Source organism: Pelodiscus sinensis, chromosome 1, assembly GCF_049634645.1.
Source record: "Pelodiscus sinensis isolate JC-2024 chromosome 1, ASM4963464v1, whole genome shotgun sequence".
NCBI lineage: Eukaryota > Metazoa > Chordata > Testudines > Trionychidae > Pelodiscus > Pelodiscus sinensis.
Genome location: NC_134711.1, coordinates 13,115,691 through 13,139,074, shown reverse-complemented (window position 1 = coordinate 13,139,074; position 23,384 = coordinate 13,115,691). Strand labels below are relative to the sequence as shown.

Genomic DNA, 23,384 nt, shown 5'->3' with positions numbered 1-23,384 from the left:
AGCTTCCCCAGTGCTGCCTCCCCAATGTACCTCAGTGTGACTAGCTGTTTAAGGGCTGCTAACCATTCATCCCCAATGAGTCTTGCTACCAAGAATGCCATCCTGGGTATCAATCAGTGCGAAATGGCACACTTCCAGTCCTGTCCTTTGTTTCATTATTTTTGATTTTTAAAGGTTCATACCCAGCCACTAGGAACTGGACTAAGACCACCAGCTTTTTCCAAACAGCCAAACAGCCATTATAAGCTGATAAACTTTACCTGCCAAATTGCCACCAGCAGCCAACCCACTGGATCATCCAGGCCCAATCAGAATTCAGTGCACTACAATGAAATGCATGGCTTGCAGCATGCCACCTCATCTCTCCTGTTTAAAATGATCATTCACATATGGGTTTGCACAGTTTTGATCCTGAGGAAAAAATAATTTAATGATGCCACACTCACCTAGGTGTCTTGGAAAATTCCTGCCTTAGAGCTGAGCAAAAAGTGTAGCTACACTCAATATTGAGGCAATTAATCATTCATTTAGGTCCAGACCATACTATGATTAGACTAGAGATGGATAAATGACAAGTGATCTAGAGAATAGTGTAATTATTGGCCATGAAAGACTTTATCTGAGCAATACTGCTGAAAACGAATGGATTGGGATTGTATTGATAAAAATTGTAACATTTTATAAGAGTGATACTCACTGAAAAGCTCAACGTACTTATATTATGTGCTTCATACATTGATTTTGTCATGGTTCTCATCAAGCCACTGAACAGACTGAATAATTGCTTAAGGAACTATAATAGAGAGGTGACAGGTTTTTGTGATTTTTTTTGTTTTGGTCTCAGATTAAAGTGTAGTGACACTCATGAAAGTAATTCTATAAAAAGAATGTTGTGGTACTCTGTTCTCTCACCGTGATTTCATGTATAACTGGTTCAGTTACAACTCCTAAGGGGTATGTCTACACTTGCCCCCTAGGTCGGACGAGGGAGGCAAATGAAGCATACCGAAGTTGCTAATGAAGCGCGGGATTTAAATATCCCGCGCTTGATTAGCATATTCTCAGCCGGTCACCATTTTAAAATGCCGGTCGCCCGATTTAACTTGCCTCGTGTAGACGCGGTAGTCCGATCCAAAACCTTTCCCTCGAATTAACTGTTACTCCTCGTGCAGTGAGGAGTAACAGTTAATTCGAGAAAAGGGTTTTGGATCGGAACTACCGTGTCTACACGCAGCAAGTTAAATCGGGCGACCGGCATTTTAAATCCCACGCTTCATTAGCAACTTCGGTATGCTTCATTTGCCTCCCTAGTCCGAACTAGGGGGCAAGTGTAGACATACCCAAGGTGAATTAAGTTACCACTGGCACTGCAAACTCAACCAGGTATCTGCAAGTCCAGATGTGTTCTGACTCAGACATTATCTCCAGCAATGCAGAATGTAGTGTCACTGATGGCATTTTTTAAGGATGTATGATGTAGGCGGAAAAAATCCTGCTCATTCCTCTACGGATATATTGGTTCTACAGGGTAAAGTGAAGCAAAGTTTCTTCATATCGCTGAAGTCAGCAGATGTGACTCAACAACACTGTGGACCTGATTCTCCACTGCTTTATACCTAGCACTGACATTTTCACCTTGCAAAAGGGGCATAAACCATTGCTGTGGTGACTTGGTAGCAGTACAGTGATACTCCAATCTGCACAGTTGTAATAAGAACACAAAAAACAGAACAGTGAAGAAAGAGTCCCTGCATGTCTGAGTACTATCTGCCGACTTCCCTGATACAAACAAGTTCTACTCCGGTTCACACTGCTGAGTCAATATATAACAAGCATATATCTGGAATGAAAAATATAAAGTGATCTTTCATGTTCTTGTACTGCTATTTAATACCACTTATGGTAACAAAAATTAAGAAAATGTATCCCACAATCCCACGGGCTGACTTTCTTTGCCCTCTGGACAGTTAAGTCTGGTGGACAGTCACGTCTTCCCACACTGCACTGTGAAAAAAAGATTAGATCAATTTGGGAGGGTACTGGGAAGTTTTGGGATATCGGTGGTTGGACTGATATCTCATAAAGCAGTGTAAATTACCCCAATTTAGGACCAAGAGTTCAGCAGTTCCTTATCTGGCATTACAAATGAATGTAGATGTTCAAGACACATAGATTAACAAACCCAGGGTTTGCAATGTGAGTTCTATTAACTCTGAGCTTACATTGTAGTAGGGACATGTCCATAGGCCCTAAATGACCCCAAAAGAAGAGCTCCACCCACAGCCTCCTAAGCTGTGCACACCCATGGAAAACTGTGAATCTTGCTACCATAGCCAGTTATGTGATTCATGTTGAACTGGGACAGGACCCAGAAAGCAATTATTCAGCATACCAGATGGGATAGCAAATGAGAGACAATCAGGTGAAAAAAAGAGGAGACTTCATCTCCCACCTAGACTGAGGCCTCAAGTCATTCAAATGATCAAGGGGCCACTCAATTCCTTTGTTCAAGCTTATGAAACATTGTCATTCTCCCTCCTGTAATTTTCTGTGCATTACATAGGAAACCTGCCAAGTGAATGAGGCACAAGCAGGGCTCTATATGAAGCCATAAGAAAGAAAGAAACTGGAGAGGAATTGGCCCAGTTTAGGCACTTACGTGCCTCCAATTCTCTGTCTTTCTTTTAACAACTGAGAATGTTGTGCACAAACACTACAGCTGCTTTATAACTTGCACATATGGTGTATTACGCCAGACATCATATGAATCAATAGTCCTGGAAGAGCTGGCAAAGAACGTCAGAGATGAGAGATGGAAAAGAACTGTTATATTATCCACCTTCCTCTGGTAGATATAGCCTTCGTACAGAGGATGCTTCGGATATTGAACTGAGAATAGATACTACATATAGTTAACCTGATATCCTATTCTTAGTCTAGCTGAAAAGATTTTTTCCTTCAGCAGCTGGAAAGATATAGTAAAGCACCACAAAAACAGCATCATGAAGCCACTGCATATAGCAGCAGAGGAACAGAAATTGGCCTCAGTTGCAAAATCTGAATCCAGAGGCAGATTTTAATCAATGTCTGGAGGTATTCACATGGCGAGTTTTGGTTGTGTCCCATGTAATGCGCAGGAATGGCCACTCACTGTCCCTGAGGCAGAAGAACCCCTCTCTGAGCCCTGGTGCACCGAGCCAGGTCCTGCCCATTTAATTCCAGAGAGGGCAAGGGGTGGGGCAGGGAACATAAAAACCCAGCCCAGGAGCCCAGTAAGCCCCAGCCACCAGAGGAAACAGAGGCCTGCCCTGATCTTTCAAGCCAGGTGGGCCTGAAGATCTGGCAGAGTTGGAGGACTGGCCTGGACTGCCAGGCCCAGGCTCCAAGGAGGAGACTTTCTTTATTCTACCCCAGAGCGCAGACTAGCAGGACCCCAAGAACCAGCAGCTGATCGGGAGCCAGGTAGAGACTGAGGGGGAGTTAGGAAGTGACTCAGGGGAAGCCGACGATAGTCAGGTTAACCTAATAAACCTTTAAAGTGTGTCAGCGTATTGCGGATCGGATTCCCTGCTGACCCCAGTGGCCACCAAAGCAGCCACTGCTAGGGCCCTGGGCTGGGATGTAGTGGAGTAGGGAGGGCCTGTGTCCCCCCTGCAAGCCACGCACCACATGGAAGTCTCCCCCTTCCCACTTGTGCTTAGGGAACTGTGTTTGTTTGTCAGCCCTGCCCTGAACCAGGGCCCGGGCTGCACCGACTCTGGGAACTGTATTTGTCTGCCCAGCCCTGAACCAGGGCCTGGGCTATACTGACATTGGACTGGCATGTGCATTGCTGCCTGCCCTGCCCTCAGGCTCCATTGTCTAAAGGGAGCTGCTGGACCAGTAGTTATAGGCCTGAGCACAGGTCGGGGCTCAGGACCAAGCCATCTGGGCTACAACCCATCATTAAAAACAACCAACCAAATTCAGCCATAGTTTACATGGGCATGACTCCATTTGAATTTGACTCTATATTTCCTTAAATTTTATTCCCCCACCACAACTTACACCATAACTTCTTTCATCCAAAGATCTCTGGATATTTTCCAAGCATTGATTAATGAAGGTTTTATCTGCTTGAGTTGTTTTGTTTTTTAAACTTTGCATTCCTATATTATAAGTTCTTGACCAAAGGTTGATGGATCCTTGGGGAGTTACAAACTGGTTTTGGGAGGCTGCAGGACTCCAGGTCCCCTCCTACAGAGCCAGCAGCGCGAGGGGAGCAGCCAGCTTCCCAGGACTGGGTCAGGAGCTGGCATGTAACCATTACAATACGCTCATGTTTACTGGTTAACCGTTTAAATAGTTACACTATTACATCCTAGATAGAACCATGTTTTCATAATACAGCCGGTCCCCGAGTTACAAACGAGTTACAGACCAAACACTTGGCCATAACTCGAAGTGTTCATAAGTCGGACCCCATTGATTTACATGCGACCGCGCTGTTCGTAAGCGCGGGTCGTGTTCATAACTCAGGGACCGCCTTTATAACCGCTTAATGGGAGGTTTGGTCATAAGTGCGAACAGTCGTAAATCGACCGTTTGTAACTCGGGGACCAGCTGTATTCTAAAACTTGAATAATGATGCCTTGCACCAACAAAACAACCTTCATTTGAAGATCTCACATGTGCAAGCTTGAATTCATTTATACAACATTGCTGAAAAGCATATTCATCTGATGCTACTCCCATAGAAACCTAGGCTATAACTCCCATTGACTTCAGTAGTGCAACCTCAAGTCTTACAGACAGAATTCAAAATACCAAAACTTGCAAACTTGATTTTTCTCCAGAAGTACAGAGTACTCATAGGTCCTATTAATACTGATTTGGATTTGTGAGTCATCTGAAGCTCTGATGATCAAACCACTGCTCTAGGTGCCCTCAGGTTTGGAGAGACGAGAGAACAGGGCAGGAATTCAGAACCCATGCAAAAATAAACATGAAGGAAGCTAACTGGCAGTTTCAAGGGCCTATTCTCCTAATCACATTGTTGCTGATATTAAACTCTGCAAGATCATTTGCATTGTTAAAAAGAGTCTGTTCTTTCATTTTTCCTAAAAAGTGTAATGAAATTGAAACTACATTGTTTAAATTGGAAATGTATGTGAAAATTAAAATGGTTTCCTTATGAGAGCTTGATATTTCTCCACATACACTCTGCCTCCATCATCTGGTCTGGCACTCTCTGGTCCAACAACATCTGTGATCTGGCATGATTTTAGTTAGTTGGAAGTCCACTTATCATAAATGTGGCCAAGTTTCCCACGGTCCCATAAAGTTTGTTTACAGCCACCAGTCCTGGCTATCAGTGTTCTAGACTATTATTTAGCTTTTAATTTACCCCTAAATGTCTCCTGAGATCCCAGTAAGCAGTGGACGTGTTGGTAATGCTGTTGGATGATATTGACTTTCTGTGGTTCAGCAAATTCACTGGTTTGGCACCGGTCAGTTCTTGAGGGTGCCGGACTAGAGAGGTTCAACCTATATTTTAGTTTTTCTCCCTGGTTACGTAGGCTATTACTGTTTCTAAATGTGATATCTGATTCTACCAAGGAAAACAGCAAGAGATATCATTTATCTGTTGCAACAGGAATGCTAAAGCTCTGGTCTTAGATGTTTTACAGTCAGATCAAAACCAAAAACCAGATCATTATCTCAAAAGCTTTTTCTCGGCACAGCTAGTGTTAAAGAAAGTTCATTAAACTATTATTTATAGTTTCCTTTAAAAAAAAGAAAAAAGTGATTGACACATCTACAGAAAATTACAGGGACTGCTAAGCCAACAATACAATCAGTAGTTAGATTAGATAGATAGATTTTATGAGTCATAATGATTTCTGCAAATGATGAAAACAGAATTATTTTGATAGATAGGCTATTTCATTTGTCATTCAGTAATATGTTTGCAGCTATGTATGTAAATTATTATTATTATTTTAGTATTATTATTTATACTGCACCATTTATGTGCAAATCTATTTTAGACTGATAAAGTGCCAGATCCCTGCCCCGAGGAACTCTTTCATTCCTCATTTGATTCATTAACCTGTTCACTAATATCTTTTCAGTTCAACCTTGTTTTCATACTACTGGAAATGACTGGAAAATTAGGTCCTATTAAGTAATCATGAGTGTAAACTGTGACTCACCAGTAAGTGAATGCCATTACTGGCAATAAATTGAGAACCTTATTATAAGTTTTCATTATTATCATTCATACCAAACAGTGCAAATTTATTTGGTACAAACCGTATCCTTGCTGCTTTACAAGATTAAATACAAAATAACACAAAGCCATGTTTGGCATATAGCAACATGTAAATGCAATAGGGAATAATTAGGGCCCTACCAAATTCACGGCCATTCAAAATGCATCACAGACTGTGAAATCTGGTATTCTCCCATGAAATCTGGCCTTTTACTGTACAGATTTCTCAGGAGAGACCAGTATATCTCAAAGGCTGTGTCCAGACTCCATGCCTCCGTCGACGGAGGCATGTAGATTAGCCAGATCGGAAGAGGGAAATGAAGCCGCGATTAAAATAATCGCGGCTTCATTTAAATTTAAATGGCTGCCCCGATCTGCCGATCAGCTGTTTGTCGGCAGATCGGGGGAGTCTGGACGCGATGCCCCGACAAAGAAGCCTTTCTTCATCGACACAGGTAAACCTGGTTTCACGAGGCTTACCTGTGTCGATGAAGAAAGGCTTCTTTGTCGGGGCATCGCGTCCAGACTCCCCCGATCTGCCGACAAACAGCTGATCGGCAGATCGGGGCAGCCATTTAAATTTAAATGAAGCCGCGATTATTTTAATCGCGGCTTCATTTCCCTCTTCCGATCTGGCTAATCTACATGCCTCCGTCGACGGAGGCATGGAGTCTGGACACAACCAAAGTGGGGATCCTGACCCAAAAAGGGAGTTGCAGGAGGATTGTGAGGCTATTTTTGGAAGATCAAGGTATAGCCACCCTTACTTCTGCATTGCCTTCATTGTCAGGCAACTGAAGAGTGGTGGTTGTCATGCTGGCTGCTTATCCAGCTCTGAAGGAAACACCCAGCCAGCAGCAGTGCAGAAGTAAGGGTGGCAATATCATACTGATGCAATGTCACCCTTACTTCTGTACAACTGCTTCCAGAGCTGGGTGGCATCTGTTAATAGCACAGCTCTGCAGGCAGCAGTGCAGAAGTAAGGATGGCAATACCATACCAGGCCATACTTGCAAGGTTATTGTAGGGGGGTTGGTATTGCTACCCTTACTTCTGCACAGCTGCTGGTGGCAGCTTTGCCTTCAGAGCTGGATTCCTGATCAGCAGCCACCACTCTAGCTGCCCAGCTCTGAAGGTAATGCTGCTACCAGTAGCTGTGATGAAGTAAGGGTAGCAATACCAACCTCCTTATAATAACCTTGCACTCCTTTTTGGGTCAAGACCACTACAATTAGAACTTTGTGAAATTTCAGATTAAATATCTGAAATCATGAAATTTACCAAAACAGACCATGAATTTAGTAGGGTCCTAGGAGTATTCAAGATCAGTAGCACAAGCAAAAAATGAGGCAAAGGAAGATTTTTTTTTTCAGCTGATATTTGAAAAGAGGTGGATGGTGAAGGAGGCAAGTGGGCTGCCAATAGGGGTAAAGAAGAAGGATTTGGATCAGTGCTGATGTACCACTAGCAGTTGTGCTCTTGGGGTACGTCTCCACAGCAGTGTTATTCTGAAATAACACAGTGCACGTCTACACTACAAACCTTTATTTTGAAATAATGTTAAGCCCAAGGACTTCTTACTCTAACTCCTATAACCCTCATTCAATGAGGAGTAAGGGAAGACAAAGAGTGTTCTTCCTTTGACTTCCTGCTGTGTAGACATCGACAGCACCAAAAGCTGAATTTAAGTTATTTCAACTTAAGTTACGCCATTGACATAGCTCAAGTTACATAGCTTAATTCGACTTTAGCTCTGCAGTATAGACATACCATCGTAGTGTTTCAGGGAAGATACTATCTATTCCAACAGGAGGGATTCTCCCATCAGCCTAGGTATTCCAACTCCTTAAGAGGACAGGAGAATTCTCCTGTCCACCTAGTCCTGTCTACACCAGGGGTTGGGATTTTTCAAACCCCTGAGCAATGTAGTTTTCCAACCAGGCCTTAATGTTTCTGTGATTAAAGCTACACACCATGTCTAACCATTTCTATCTGTGCAGAACAGTACTGAAGAATGGGAGCACTTTATACTCAGTACTTTGCTCTGGTGTACAGGTTGGACCTCCCTGGGGGTCTGGCATCCTAGGGACCTGACCAGTCCTAAACAAGGGGATTTGCCAGACCAAACAAGCTCCCTTGTCACTAGCCTCCCAGCCCCCCAAACCCCCTAATGCCAGGTGCTTAAGGTTTGTGCCTGGCCCTGCTACACCCAGACTCAGACTCCCTAGACCCGCTGCTGCTGGGCTCCGGCACCAACCCCAGCTCCCTGCTGCTGGATCACCCTTGGCTCCCTGGAACTGGAACTCCCCGCTGCATTGTTGGGGCCAAAGCTACCCATGGTGCAGCTGGGGCCAGAGCGCCTCAGTGGCTGGGGCTGGAGCTCCCTGCTGCACCACTGGACCAGCTCGGGCTAGGGCCAGGGCCAGGGCCAGAGCTCCCCACTGGTCCGCCAGCTGCCTCTGAGGCCAGAGCTCTAGATACACCTGCCATGTGACACCTTGCTGCTCTCCCAGCCTTGCCCCCACACCTCCCTATCTCTGGGTTCTGTGGTACAGCAACATCCCTGGTCCTGCTAGACCATGGATATAGCCAGTCCAAAGAATTCTACAACAAATGGTCTGATAGCACTTTATAGACTAACGAAACATGTAGATGGTATCATGAGCTTTCGTGGGCACAGCCCACTTCTTCAGATGACCGGAGTTATGAGTTGAGGATATGAAAACTCAAAATAAATAGAGGGGAAGGGGAGGGGGGAGAGAAAGAAAAAGACAGGGGGGTGGGAGACAGAGCATCATTAAGTATCTGGAGAATGGGTACTTAAACCTAAACAGATTAAAATCCAAGTCAATAGATAGATTCCTAAAACAGGAAGGATACCACTCAGGGAGCTGTTAGCACCTTCAGTGGTTATTAAGTAGGTAGAGTCCTCACCAGCCCATATCACGATTGAGTCCATTAGCATGTGAATTGAATTTGTGGATGAACTGGGATTCTAGGGCTTCTCTGTGTATTTGGCTTGGAGAGCTGGCTTGTGACAAAACAGCTACTTGCAGGTCTGTCAGACTGTGGGTAGGCAAGCTGAAATGCTCACCAACAGGCTTCTGTATATTCCCTTTACATATATCCAATTTGGGTCCATTGATTCTTTCCCGCAGAGACCATCCAGTTTGTCCAATATATATAGCAGTGGGGCACTGCTGGCATTTGATGGCATAGATGAAATTACTGGATGTACAGTCAAATGACCCTTTGATTTTATGGCTTATGTTGTTTGCTCCAGTGATGAATTCACCAGTATAGATATGTGGGCAAAGTTGGCATTGTCTTTGGTTGCAGGGCTGGGTTCCTGGAGGTTTATGATGTGGTTGTGTGGCATGGTTATCAGAAGGAATACGTTTCAGGTTAGGGAGTTGTCTGTAAGCAAGAATAGGTTTTTTTCCTAAGGCCTCTGAGAGTGAGGGATCATTTTCTAAGATGAGTTGTAGATTGTTTATAATGCGTTGGAGGGGTCTGAGTTGTGGACTGTAGGTAACAACAAGAAAATAACAGAACTCCTCCTCCAACAGACTCAGTGTCCTATAGTATCTGAGAGCCTATAATCCACTTTGAAAATGACAGGAGCTCTCATTTCTAATTCTAGTAAATACTAGCTTCTAAAGTCAGGCTGCGAAATAGCAATCAGAGGGTATATCTACACTAAGGTACAAAGTCAAATTAAGATACGCAACTTCAGCTACGTTAATTGTGTAGCTGAAGTCAGTCTTCCTTCAACTTTCCTTACTCCTCGTGAAAGCAGGGTTACCCGGCATTGACCAGAGTGCCCCTCCGACTTCGAATTAGCTGTCTTAAATAAACTGCTAATTTGAACCCAGTGTAGACATACCCAGAGGTACCTGACATTTAAAAAATGAGTATCACCATAATTTATTCTTCCTAATATTTTTCTTGATCCTGCATGTTAATTGTGTTCATTAAAACCTCTCAGTTTCACGAAGTGTAAAGGAATGTCAATATTTGGACTAGGGATGTTAACGACTAGTCGACTATCCAATAAGCAAATGCTTATCGGATAGTCAGTCGACTAGATTTCCCCCTCTCCCTCCCCCCGGCTTGCTGCCTCTATCAGAGTCAGCAAAGGGGGGCTAGTGGGGGTACTTAAAGCAGCAGCACTGCACAGCTGAGCCCTGGATCAGCTATGCAGCACTACCACTTTGAAAGGCTGAGGCAGTGTTCAAAGGGGCAGTCCTGCACTGCCCCTTTGAACATCCAGGGCTCAGCTGTGCGGTGCTGCTGTGCATGGAGCCTGGGGTCAGCTGGTGACTCCCGGGCTCCAGCGTGGCATTTCTGCAGAACCCGGGATCAGCTGGGGAGTCCCCAGCTGACCCTGGATCCATGTGGCATTTCAAAGCTGGCATGATGCGTGCAGCCCAGGGTCAGCGGGACTTCCCACTGGCCTCGTGCTGCACGCGGAGTTACACATTCTTCCTTTGAAATGTACAAGAGTTCCAGTGGGGGTTCTTGTACAATTCAAAGGAGGAATGCGGAAGTGCCTATTAACTAGTCAATGGAAATTCCACTGACTACTTGACTAGTCAATTAACCATTACTTAACATCCTTAATTTGGACCTCAGCGTTGAGTCCACCTCACAGAGAAGACAGAAAAGTTGTCTTACGCCCATGCAATTGTGACATCACAAGCAGTTTCTGTATCCATGTACTCCAATGACACAATGATTCAAAGAGTTTAAAAAGAAGGGGGGTGCTTATTGAATTTGATGGCTTTAACTTCCAGCCATTAGTACATGTTATGCTTTTCTCTGTTAGATTCAATAATGCTGTAACATGCTGCATTATGTCCTCCTCAGTTTCCCTTTCATAAATTCCCAGGAATAATCCAAAAAGGTATATGTCCAATGACAAAACCCCTCATTGGGTTTGACTTGGGGTTTATGTTACCAAAATAGTCACCTTCTTTGCCCCAATCTCCTCCTGGGCACATCCCTCTTCCTAAGGTCCTCTCTGCCTACAACTGCAGGCCTTTCTACCAGGCACAATTTCCAGTCCTCCCAGGCTCTGCTCAGTCGCTCTCCTTAGTTCAACCTGGACATATCCTTTCCTAGGCTATAATCCCATCCTTTGTAATAATGGGGTTGCGGTGCTTCTGGACTCTGAGCCACTGATCTCCCTTCCCAAACTGCTTCTTTCAGGAACCCCTTCCACTGCAGCTACAGTTCTCATTCCCCTCCACCACCCCAACTTCCTCATGCTGTTTCCCTCTTTATAAAACCCAGATGCTTCCCTCTGTGCCCAAGTGGGCAGTACATAATCAGTCACAGGAGCACTCTTCCCTCTTAGAAGGGTTCAATCACTCTGACACAAATAGGGGACTAGCCAAGGGGCAAATATCAATTATTTCCTTAAATGTCAAGAAGATATTGAAGTTTCATAGAATTAAATTACAATAATGGGAATTAACACTATTTAATAATTTAGGTGATACCTACAATTGAAAGTTTAATGTTTCGTGATTCACCATACCAGTGAGAATACAAATGTTTTCAGGAGGTGAAAATTTTTCTTGTCTTAGGCCATCAAAAAGAAACATTTTTATTAGCGAGAGCCTGGACCATTCATTCAGCTGAACCCACCTACTAGACCCTCCCACCTACACCAGCACCCAGATGTACATACCACCGTCCACTAAGAGGTGTCCTCAGCACCAACACAAGGTGGATATCTTCTTGCATCAGTTGGAAAATGAGGAGGCTGGCTATCTGCTTGCCCAAGGGTGGAAGTATATATCCACCTTTACTAATAGCACAGCTTCTTGGTATGCATATGCAACCCATCCAGTCACTCCCAAGGAAAGGAGTGGGGTAGTAATGAGACACAGCCTTTGAACATGAGGAGTGTGTGGGTGAGTCAGTGTATGCTAAAAAGTGTACGTGCATAGGTGAGATTATTATGTGTGATTGAGACACAGCATACGTGACAGTATGAATGTGTACAAAAAGAGCCTTTAGCTTTCTGTGTGAGACAGAGAAGAGGTGTGAAAGAAGAATGCTTGTGATAATCTTTGTGTGAACAAGTGACAGAGTGCATGTGAGGGGAATGACAAGTAATGTCATGCAAGGGCGGAGTTTCAAGAGCGTGGGGGGCAGCAGCCGTGCACAAAGGAATAGGGCTTTCTTTTCTTCCCATTCCCTTGTCAATAAGGGAGCAAGGGGAAACAACATGGATTCTGTACATGTCTCTCACTCCTGGCTAGTGAAGGGAGGGGGTAGAGGTGTAAATCACAGAATCCAAATACTTTCTCTTCTCTCCCTTAGTCAGGGGAACAGGAAGAAAAGCAAGCTGAGTCCTGGTGCACACAGCTGCTGCCTCTCCCGCCCCCTTAAAACTCTAGGCCTTGTTGTCAAGTGAATGTCTGAATGTGTAAGAGTGAGGATGTGGGGCTTGAACAGAAAGGCCCTTGTCATGCCCTTCAGACAAGGCAGCCACCTGTATGTTCCCTTTACAATCAGGTTGGGACACAGTTACAGATAACTTGTGGCCATGCACAACAACTATTATAACATAGTTTGGGGTTGTCTTTGTGCAAATAGGGGCCATATCTCATTACTACCAAATTAAGGGAATCATATTGCACCTCTAACTTTTCAAAACAATAGTCCCATACCATAGATACAACAGAGTTTACTTTCTTCTAAACGAACAAAGCCATGGCCTCCACAGTGCTATAACTGTCATGTACACAGAGCTTAGATTTTACAATTATAAATGCTTCAGAAATGAAGGCTGGTTAGTTTACAGACCAACTGACCAATCTAAGGCTTTCTCCCCTTCCCAACGTAATGCATGGATATCATTCTGCATCTCATGAGCTCTTAAAATGTCAGCTAATGAGCTTTTAAAAATGACATTGACCTGGCTTTAAAATTTCAAGAGGTTATAGAGAGAACCATATTTAAATCACCTATTTTCTTCACGTATTCCAGTACTGTTGTGAAACCCGACATCTGCCTTGGGCAAGTCAAGGATGTTTTCAACCTGGCCAAGTGTAACCCTCACACCTACTGGACGTGGTGCACCGTCCCATCTAGTGGCACTGAGACCAGTTACAGAGAGAATAATAAGTCTGCTCTACAATTAGCTAAAAGCTAACTGGCTATTAGCTCTTGCAGTCGAGGCTCATGCTCTAAGCTCCAGAGGCCCCAGGTTTGATTTTACAAGCAGGTGAACTGATTGCCTCTAGAGCTACAACAGGTGAATTTAAAAACCAGCAAATAGTCCTACATCGCCTTAGAGGCTAACAAAAAACATAGATGGTATCATGAGCTTTTGGGGGCACAGCCCAATTCTTCAGATGTGGGTTGTGCCCACCAATGCTCATGATATCATCTACATTTTTTGTTAGTCTCTAAGGTGATGCAGGACTATTCTCTGGTTTTTCATTTTTTTTCAGTTATAATCTAACACGGCTACCTCTCTGAATCTTTTAAATAGGTGAATTTGTTGAACTTTGTAAAGTGGACCAGCTCCTCATGGTGTAGCTATACTGACTTTAATGGAGCTATGACAATGTACATCAGCTGCGGAACTGACCCAATATTATCATTATGTCTTTGTTTGATTTGAATGCAACTCTTTCCTTCTGTGTTGACTTTTCTCTTTAACTGGTCTCTGTTTATTTGTATAAACACAAATGTAACTTCAAAAATGGGGATAAAGGGAGCAACAAAGGCACTACCAAACTGACCTACAGAGAGTGGCTCAACACCATCTGGATGGTGTGAAACTGGAGTAATACATGGAGAAAACAGGACTATAATCTCGATTCCAAAGAGATGTTGATACAAAATGAAAGGTCTTAATTCTTGAAGTTAATAGGAATATTTCCTGAGTAAAGACCCACAGGACTGGGTTCTGAGAAATATTTTTCAACAATAGTCTCACACTCTTGCTTTCCTTTCTTCCCCTTCATCTTCTCACTTCTCCTTTCTGAGCAGTTTCCACTTTGGTCTTTCTTCTCTGCCTTCTTAGTCTCCATTTCTGTCTCCTTCCCCTTTTTTCTTTTTTACATATCTCTGTCCCACCTCACTCTTTTATTTCTGTCTCATGATGTCTGTCTCTCTTGTGTCCTTTCCTGGTCTCCTCTTCTCTTTCCTACTTTCAGGATTGCCACGGAGTAGAGATTTACTGTGATTTTGTGGGTGAACAGAAGCTTTTTCCCTATGGTGCAAACCCCACTGTGAAATTGATCAGGACTATGTTTGTGACTCTAGTAAATTTCATGGTACCAGTATCAGAGGAAAAACTTGTGCAAAATTATATGACCAAGCAAGTTTCATACTATAGCCCACTCCTTAAGAAAACACAAGAGCATTCATTGAAGACCAAGATTTCAGGAACTTTGCTTTGGCCATGTCTATTCTTACAGGAAGATTGACTCTGCAGAGGTCCATCTTCTGGCATTCGATTTAGCAGGTCTAAGATCCCTAAATAAATGCTGAAGGTGCTCCTGCCAGCGTCTGACACCCCTCCTTTTACGAAGAGTAAGGGAAACCGACAGGAGCCGCCAAGGACACCGCCAAGTGTCGACGCTGCCAAAGCTCAGCTTAAGGTAAGCCGACTCCAGCTACACATTTTGCAGAGCTACGGTTGTGAACCTTAAGACAACATTTCTGGTCTAGTGTAAGTCAGGCCTCTATGTCCCTGCTACTGTATTATAGAAAGGTTTCCCAAATTCTACATGCAATAGAAAAATATGACTAACTGTGATTTACAGGGGACATCTAAATAACTAATTCTTGCCATAATGCAGTGGAAAACTGGAGGACTAGGTAACCCACAATGATTAACTGATTAAGCCAGTTTTAATAATTTCAAAAAGCTGTCTGAACCCTCTATGAAGTGAAAAGCTTTTGTACAGATGCAAAATAAATTTTCAGTAACTATATTATTAATGGAATGAATGAATAGACATTTACAAATAAATTTACATTTATAAATGAATGCATTTCAGCACAAAATATCTGAAAACCAGTTTTTTTCACTTTCTGTCCTGATTTGGGGGTTCTGTGCTGTGCTACTACGTGCCATAGCTTATTTCATCACAGCCATGTAGAGAGCTGCTGAGAGCACAGAAAAAGGATTGCTCTTATGTTATAGATGCTTTTAGCACTTTGACATCCTTAGCTGAAAGGTGACAGATAAATACAAAGTATATGCACCTTCATCTGGACATTTCATCTGAGGGCCTCAAAGCTTTTCACCTCTAAGGCAAATGAGTATTATAGTACACATTTTACATATGGGGAAATTGAATCACGGAAATTAAGGTCCCATCTAGACTGAAAAATCTATTATATTGTGGAATTGGCTTACATATGTCATTTCCAAAGTGGTTCAGCATTATATTGTAGAAGTGACAAAACCAGGCTTCAGCTTTGTTTGTAAATCATGTCACATCATGTTACAAAGGACCTGATTGCTTGAACCTCATAGACTGAGAACTCCCAATTAAAATACTGCAAGCCTGTCCATTGACTTTAATTGGAGTACCTTCAGGGCCTTGTACCCAGACTATGGACATGCAAATCTTCCACTGATTTCAATGGAAATTAGGAACCTTGCCTAAATACCTTTGAGGATCTGGGCTTTGTGAGTTTCACACAGCAAATGGCCTAATTTGTCAGAGGATTTGAGCACTGACAAGTCCCATTTAAATAGATGAGAATGGCAGGTACTCAGCACCTGTGAAAGTCTGTGGCAGAAACACAATTAGAACTCAGATCTCCTGATTAACAGGCCTGCACACTGCTACTAGGGCATGTTTTCTCCAGGATGGTAAAAGAACTGATTCACAAACACTGGGCTTTAAAGGCCAATCCTTACATTCCTTATGCCAGCTCCCTTTGACTTTGATCCAGCTTCCATAATATGTTAATTATTATATTTCTAATTTAATTTGCGTCTTTTTTTTTGCAAAACTTTGAAGTTTGGCTATTAAACTAATCACATCTAAAACTTCATCACTTAAAACTATAGTTAAACAGAGTCCTGTGACTAGAGTTTGTCACAGTAACGAACAATCTTTAAGGGCACAAACTACTCAGGAGCCACATTTAATGAGCTTCATGGCAAACAGACACACCAGTGTATTTGAACTATTGGAAAAAATACACACAGCCACCTTGGGACGCCCAACCTGCTTCCACTGATTTCAGTGGCGACTGGGAATAGGCAGTCTTCGGAAGCACAACCCATACAATGGGAAGAACTTTACAGACAATGTGTGGTGACAGAGGTTTATAATTAAACTTAGAAGTACTGGATTTTTAAACAACAGATGTTGGCACGTCAATTTCATCATACACACAACCCACTAAAATGTATTTCCATTGATGATGATCAGTATTTACAAATAGGCAAAATAAAATGCTGCTTGAGAATTTATTAACTTGATTTACATTTACTTTGTATATTTTGACACATGATGTTGACAATTTGTGTTTTAACAATTATAAAGACTTATTTTTTAAATCCAAACATCTACTGTCATTTAATGACAATTATTTGGCACCCCTATTGTCTGACCCTCCCAAAAATTCCTACAACTATGAAAATTTAATTAGATAAAAATAAAAAATTCTTTAGAATAAATATTGATATTATCCATAAAAATTATGCCAACCCTATTTACAGTAGAAACCACAGCAAACAGACTGACGTGTAGCTTTAATTAATCCCTTCATGTTATGATTTTACTTTTTCCAACGCTCTTTAATTCAGGCAAAGACTTGCATACCTAAGATAACAAGTAAGGACACGTTTCTTTTTACACAAAATTTTGTCAATAAAAGAGCTAGACAAGAAGGATAGGACTAAACTAAAACAATATTTAGTACTTGTACTGCACTTTGCTTCTTGAAAGAGCTGTAAAACATTAGTTTTTATCTAAATTATGTCTTTATTTTACTAAGTATTACAATGTGTACTTTATTAAAATACAGATGCATGACCTAGTTCAACATTAAATGTCTTGTCTGATTCTTACCCACAATTTGTTCACAGGAAATCAGTGAGTTAGTGAACCAAAAATATCCTAATGTTTACAGAGAGCCCTCCCTTGGAAGCAAAAAGAATTGAAATCCTATGTTAGACTAGTTAAACTATATTGTGTAAATGACACACATAGTGCTCAAAATGTAAAGTACAACCTAGAATTAATGTCAGTTAGTTAGAGCCATTCTAAAGTTGCATGTAAAGCTGTTCAAAATACAGCTGCCAGGGAAACGCAGAACATGACTGAGCCAGATGCTATAGAAGTCAACAAAACATGTAGTCCATATGCTAACCTCTCCTAGACCTCATGACTATCCACATCCACAACATCTTTTAAACAAACTTTTTTTAAACAAATACACATGCCTCCTTACTGAAGTGAAAAGTATTTTACTACATCCTGTTCCCTTTTTTTACCATCTGTACATGTTTATTCAGAACCTTCAAAAAGTCTAACATTTGATTTTACTAATCTTTATGAACAGACACTAAATAAAACAAAACAGTGAAAGCAGCAAAAACAGTGAAACTATGGTAATGTACTAGATGAAACACATCCAACCCACTCTTATTATTTCTGATCTTTTTTTCTATGAATAGACACTGCCATCAGCTTTAGCAGAAAGCATGAAAGCCAGACTACATTTGCCATTGCTCTATCAAGATACCACTCTCTCTTTCTCAGCCTATGTATATTTTAAATGGCACTTCTATTAATATTTTTGATAAAACAAACATATTAGTCTGAATACTGGGATTAGTTGATCAGGGAGTCAGTCTACAGGGGGTCAATATTAGATGTACATCCTTTTTCTCTATATACAAATATATTGTTGTTTTTGTTACTGAGTCAACCTAGTTCTTGCTCCACACAATGCAAAAAAAAAAAAAGAGAGAGAGAGAGAGGTTCATAAGCAGGGTTATCTTTTGGATGCTTTGGTGCCCACCAAAGTGCACACACACAAACATGCACTCAGAGTATCACAAACCAAAGACACAGGTACACTCACAAACTTACTAGAACACACATAGCCACTAATATGCATACATCATCTTATATACAACACACTAACACATACCAAGACATACACGAGTGCCCACACTCTAATTCTAACACATTTTCAAATACACATGAATTAGCACACATGAATATAATGATACAATCACAAATCAGCAAGCCTTCACTGCATACAAACACACCATAATACCAGTAAACACATACCCTCAATACACCCAAACACAAACCTTCTCAAATGCACACAAGACAGACACATACAAAGGTATAACACGCACACACACAAAGGCGTACACAACCACCACCACACACAGCACACACCTTCTCCTCAAACATACACTCCACAAAACAAGACGCAGAGACACCAGTACATATACAAACACCACGATACACTGCACACACCTTTATACACACAAACCTTTTCAAACACATACTCAGGAGCCAGACAAGACACACACCAACACAAGTGCATCCCGGACACGGACCCCACGGGACACAAGGCGTCCAAGCAAATGCCGCAAGAGACACTCTTTGGCTCGTACACACTCGCACCCCCAACCTCTCCCCCCATCTGTGTCTAGCTCACACGCACGGGGGCTGATGGGGATGGATGGGCAGGAGCCAGCCAGCCTGGCCCCGCCAGCGTGCGGGACGGTGGGTCCGGCCCCCATCACACCCACCCCAGCCGCGGCAGGACCAGCTGGCCCGGCCGGATCACTTACGTTCCCAGGGTCTCCTTGAACTCGAAGATCTTCTTGATGTCCTCGGCTTGCTTCTTCCAGGAAGAGCTGCCCTCCCCGTTCTCCCGGGCCATGGCAGCGGCGGCGCAGCTTCCAGCCCGGGCGGGAGCCAGAGATGCTGAGCGCAGGGCTGGCAGCAGCAGCCGGCGGCGGCACGGAGCTTTTGCTTTCTCTTCGGCAGCGGCTTCCTCTTTGCACCCTCTCTGCTGCGCTCCCACTCAGACTTCCTGCTCGCTGCGCGGCGGCTCGGGCTTCCTCCTGGCTGCTTTCCTCCTCTCCCCGCCCGGCTTGTCCCTTCCCTTCGCTCTGCCCCCTTCCCCCCCCCCCCGGTTTATTTTGTCTCTTCCTTCTCCCCCTCCCTTCTCCTCTGTCCCTTCCCCGCGCTGCACCCCCCGCTCTCACTGATTGGCGCTGCTGCTGTCAAGGGGGGTGTCCCTGGTCGGGTTTTACACTCCCCCTCCCCTCCCCAGGCTGTCAGTCTGCCGCCGCGTGCTTTCCAGACGGACTCAGCAGAGCACGTTACTTTTGCCGCCCCCTCCCCTCCCCCCGCCGCTTCCAAGCCCCTTTCAGGAAGAGTCCCGAGTGCTCTCGCCAGCAGGGCAGACCCGACCCCTCCCCCCACCCCAGCCCCCGGTGAGTAGCCTCGAAGGGGGCGTGAGTGGCCGCCGGGCTAGTGCCACAGCGCGCCAGGGTCCCTCCCGCCTTGGCTGCGGCGGCTGGCCATAGGGCTCGCACTCCGCCGGCACCCTGGCTGCGGCTGGTTGTTATGGCAATGGGAGGCGGAGGGGAAAACAGTCCCCACACCCACCCACCCACCCATCCCCGCTCCAGCCGCCGCGCCGCCTGTCAGGGCCCCTCCTGACTGAATGACTGGCGATAATTCGCATTGCACCAAAACCGCGCGCGCCAACCGTCTCTGCCCCCCCCCCCCCCCCCGCACCAACGTTCCCCTCACAGCGCCCAGCCAGGCTGGCGCGGCCGGGGTTGGCGCTGCCCGGCCGCCTCCCAGGCTCGCTCTGGAGCTGCGAGCCCGCCCGCCGCTGGCAGGCGCAGGGGTGAGTGCAGCAAGGGCAGGCATGCGACAGGGATGCTGCGGAGAGGCCGCTGCGGCCGGGGCCTGGGCGCGGGTGGGGGGAAGCTGGGCTCTAGCGCTTGAGTTGGCTGGAGGATGCCAGGAGTTTTCTGCCTGGGCTGCTGCGCTAGAGCTGCGCAGGGCAGACACCTCACGACCCCACTTTTCCGAGGGTGAAAGCGGGTGGCGCTGTCAGCTCCCAGGTGTCTTTGCTAAGGGACTGGGCAGATCGACACCTATCCCTTGGGCTGTCGTTTGCAATCATTGCCCAGATAAGGACCCAGCCTAAATTTTACAAGCACAGCAGTGGAGGGGAAAAACGTGTCCCAAAGAGCTTCCGGTCTAAAGAGACAAGAGAGACAAAAGTAAGGGTGATAATCCCCATTTTACAGATGAGAAACTGAGGCGTGGAGGCCAGTTAATGACTTGCCTGAGATCACACAATATGCCTGAGTTCCTACCCTGTGCCTTAGCAGCAAAATCATCTTCCCCCCTTCTAAAACTCAGACTCATGAGTGTCTTTGACTCTTTGCAGAAGTCACCAAACAACCTTCAAATAAAGGGAGGAATTGCTGGCTCTGGGTTAGATCATGCAGCTGACAGGAGACTTGGAAACTAGATTCATATCTGCCACTGGTTTAGTGAAAAGCTGTTCAAATAGCTAACTTCTGTGACTCAGTTTCCCCATCAGTAAGATGGATGTAAATAGGCCAGAGTTTTCAAAAGTGGGTGTCTAAAATTCAATACCTAAATCAGTGACCTCACTTTCAGAGGTTTCTAGGGGCTGTGAGTAGTCCTCTTGACTTCCATTGGCTTTGTATTAGGCCCAAATCTGGTCCCTAATTTAGGAACCTAATATGGATTTAAGTATCTAATTTCAGACACCTGCACATAAAAATCTTACCCAGCAATGCTTACCCATATTAAAAAGGCATGTTGAGATCTTTACATGAAATGTGCTATGTAAATGAAAAATCTTATTAATTACTACAGTAATACAACTAATTAGATGCAAAGTATTATTAATCATTACAAACATGGACTGGAATTCAGCCAACAATTTAGGGGTAAAAGTCACTCTAGTTCATATTGCCAATCTCATGAGCTATCCAACTCCCCCTGAAAATGCAGCAAAATCAATAACTATCCCATTTAATACTACCATTGTCTGCTTCCTCTGCTATTCACATGTATGATACTTGCCTTTTTTAATACAGTAAGTGACAAAGTTCACCCATCAGAAAATAAGAGGGGTAAAACTCAAAATGCAGAGAGATTATCTTGTTTTCATAAACTTAATGTCAAGATTAGAAAACAATAATTTACAAATATCAAGAATAGTGATAGAGATGCAGCCGTGTTAGTCTGGTCTAACTGAAACAAAAAACAGGACTATGTAGCACTTTAAAAACTAACAAGATGGTTTATTAGGTGATGAACTTTCGTGGGGTCATGCCAGTTTTCTTCCACTATTTGAGCTGAGGAAGTGGGTCTGGCCCACGAAGGCTCATCACCTAATAAACCGTCTTGTTAGTCTTTAAAGTGCTACATAGTCCTGTTTTTTGTTACAAATATCAACAGTGAGATAACACCAGGATTGCAAAGAGCAGCTGTGGATTCATTTGGGTTAGAACTGAAATGTATCTCATAATGAGAGACAGCCAGGAGAGGTAGTGCACTAACAATGATTTAAAATCTGTATCAATCTAGATTATAGTCTCAGAAAACAATATGGTAATAAACTGGCTAGTGTGTATATGTAATACTACCCTCTACTGGATGGAATAAAATCTGCTTGACTGTGTGTCATAGGCCTCACTGTATTAAAAGCTCTGCTTTAGCTCCAGGGGCAGCAGTGTTCATTGATGCTCTGGTGTTTGAAGTGGTCATGGCATGCAGCATATTGATAGCCTAAATGGTCTTGTACTTGCTAAAATACTATGTATAAATAATGTTATAAATACGTGCTTCACTTGTCCCTCTTATTGTCCACAGTTATTAATTGCATTGTGGTAGCGCACACTGCTATTGTGGTGACCCACTGCTCTAGGCATTAAAAGGAAAAACAAAAAGGCAGTCCTTGCCCCAAAGAGGATACTATCAATACCCATATATATTTTCATCCCGCACCAGACTAATGTTCTCTCTGTTTTTCTGTTGCAAATTACTTTATATCATAAATGCAGAATCACAAAATTACAATTATTAATAATGCCATAGGATGCTATGGAATTTAACCTCATCTTGATGTCAGATTGCTCTATCCAAAAAGGATATAGTGGTACTGGAAATGGTTCAGAAATAGGCAACAATGACCAGATGCCCTCTTCTTTACACTTGCCTTGAAATTCTGCTACTGGTCACTGTCAGAGCCAGAATATTGGACTAGATGGACTATTGGTCTAACATCTCGCAGTTCTTATGTTTGTATCATCATCATAGGAATCAGATTCATAGAGTCATAGGGATTATTATGTTCATCAAGTTCAATGGTTCTCAACTAGGGTGTGAAAGGTTAACTGGTTAGCCTCACTCTTAACAGTTGGGCCTTACCAATAATGGTTAACTGGTGGAGACTAAAGCAGCCCCCCACCTACTGCAGGCAGCGGTCTGCTACAGCCTCACAGGGCTGCTGGGGAGGCACACTAGCCCAACCAGAGCAGCTCCCGCGGAGAGCCCCGCCCCCAGCCTGCCACTATTTAGTCAGTTAACCACTTAAACAAAGTTTAACCAGTTAACTAATTAAACAAGGATTTTACATCCCTATTCTCAACCAGGAGTTTGGGGGGGTCCACCAAGCAAGGCGAGCATTACATTCTCTGAGCCCAGGGCAGAAAGAATTACACTCCTTGGGTATAAAGCCGAAGCCTGAACACTGCAGCTTTGCGGGCACTCTCATGGCATGAGGATGCAGGCAGTTGCCCTGCTTGCTGCCCATTCATACCAGCACTGGCTTTTATATGCAGGACACCAGGTGGGCCATGTGGAATTTGTATAGCATGTTGAGGGGGCCTCTGAAAGAAAAAGGTTGAGAACCCCTGATCTAGTCCAACCCCCTGCACAACACAAGCTAAAGAGTCTCACCAGTAAAATCTGCCTCAAGTTTAGCATATCATAAGCTTCCATCACAAGGACCTAGGGGGCCACTCGCCACATGACCTCCTCCAGCCTGGAGAAGGACCAGGACAATCTCCTTCCACTCCAGGCCCCACCTCTTCCTGCCCCTGTTCTGC

At 43.9% G+C, this 23,384-nt stretch overlaps 1 protein-coding gene across 2 annotated transcripts in view; it reads right to left on the bottom strand.

The window, feature by feature from the left end:
• Nucleotides 1-19,392, bottom strand: part of CAMK1D (calcium/calmodulin dependent protein kinase ID) — a 408,029-nt gene extending 388,637 nt beyond the window's left edge. The window contains exon 1 of one of the 2 annotated variants that reach the window (XM_006117098.4): nucleotides 19,062-19,392. In XM_006117098.4, coding sequence (XP_006117160.1) covers nucleotides 19,062-19,153 — 92 coding nt within the window. In that variant the 5' untranslated portion in view covers nucleotides 19,154-19,392. Of the gene's footprint in view, nucleotides 1-11,948; nucleotides 13,581-19,061 lie in introns of those variants that run through there. The other variant, XM_075926019.1, reaches the window with a different exon arrangement.
• Between the last annotated feature and the right edge of the window lie 3,992 nt (nucleotides 19,393-23,384).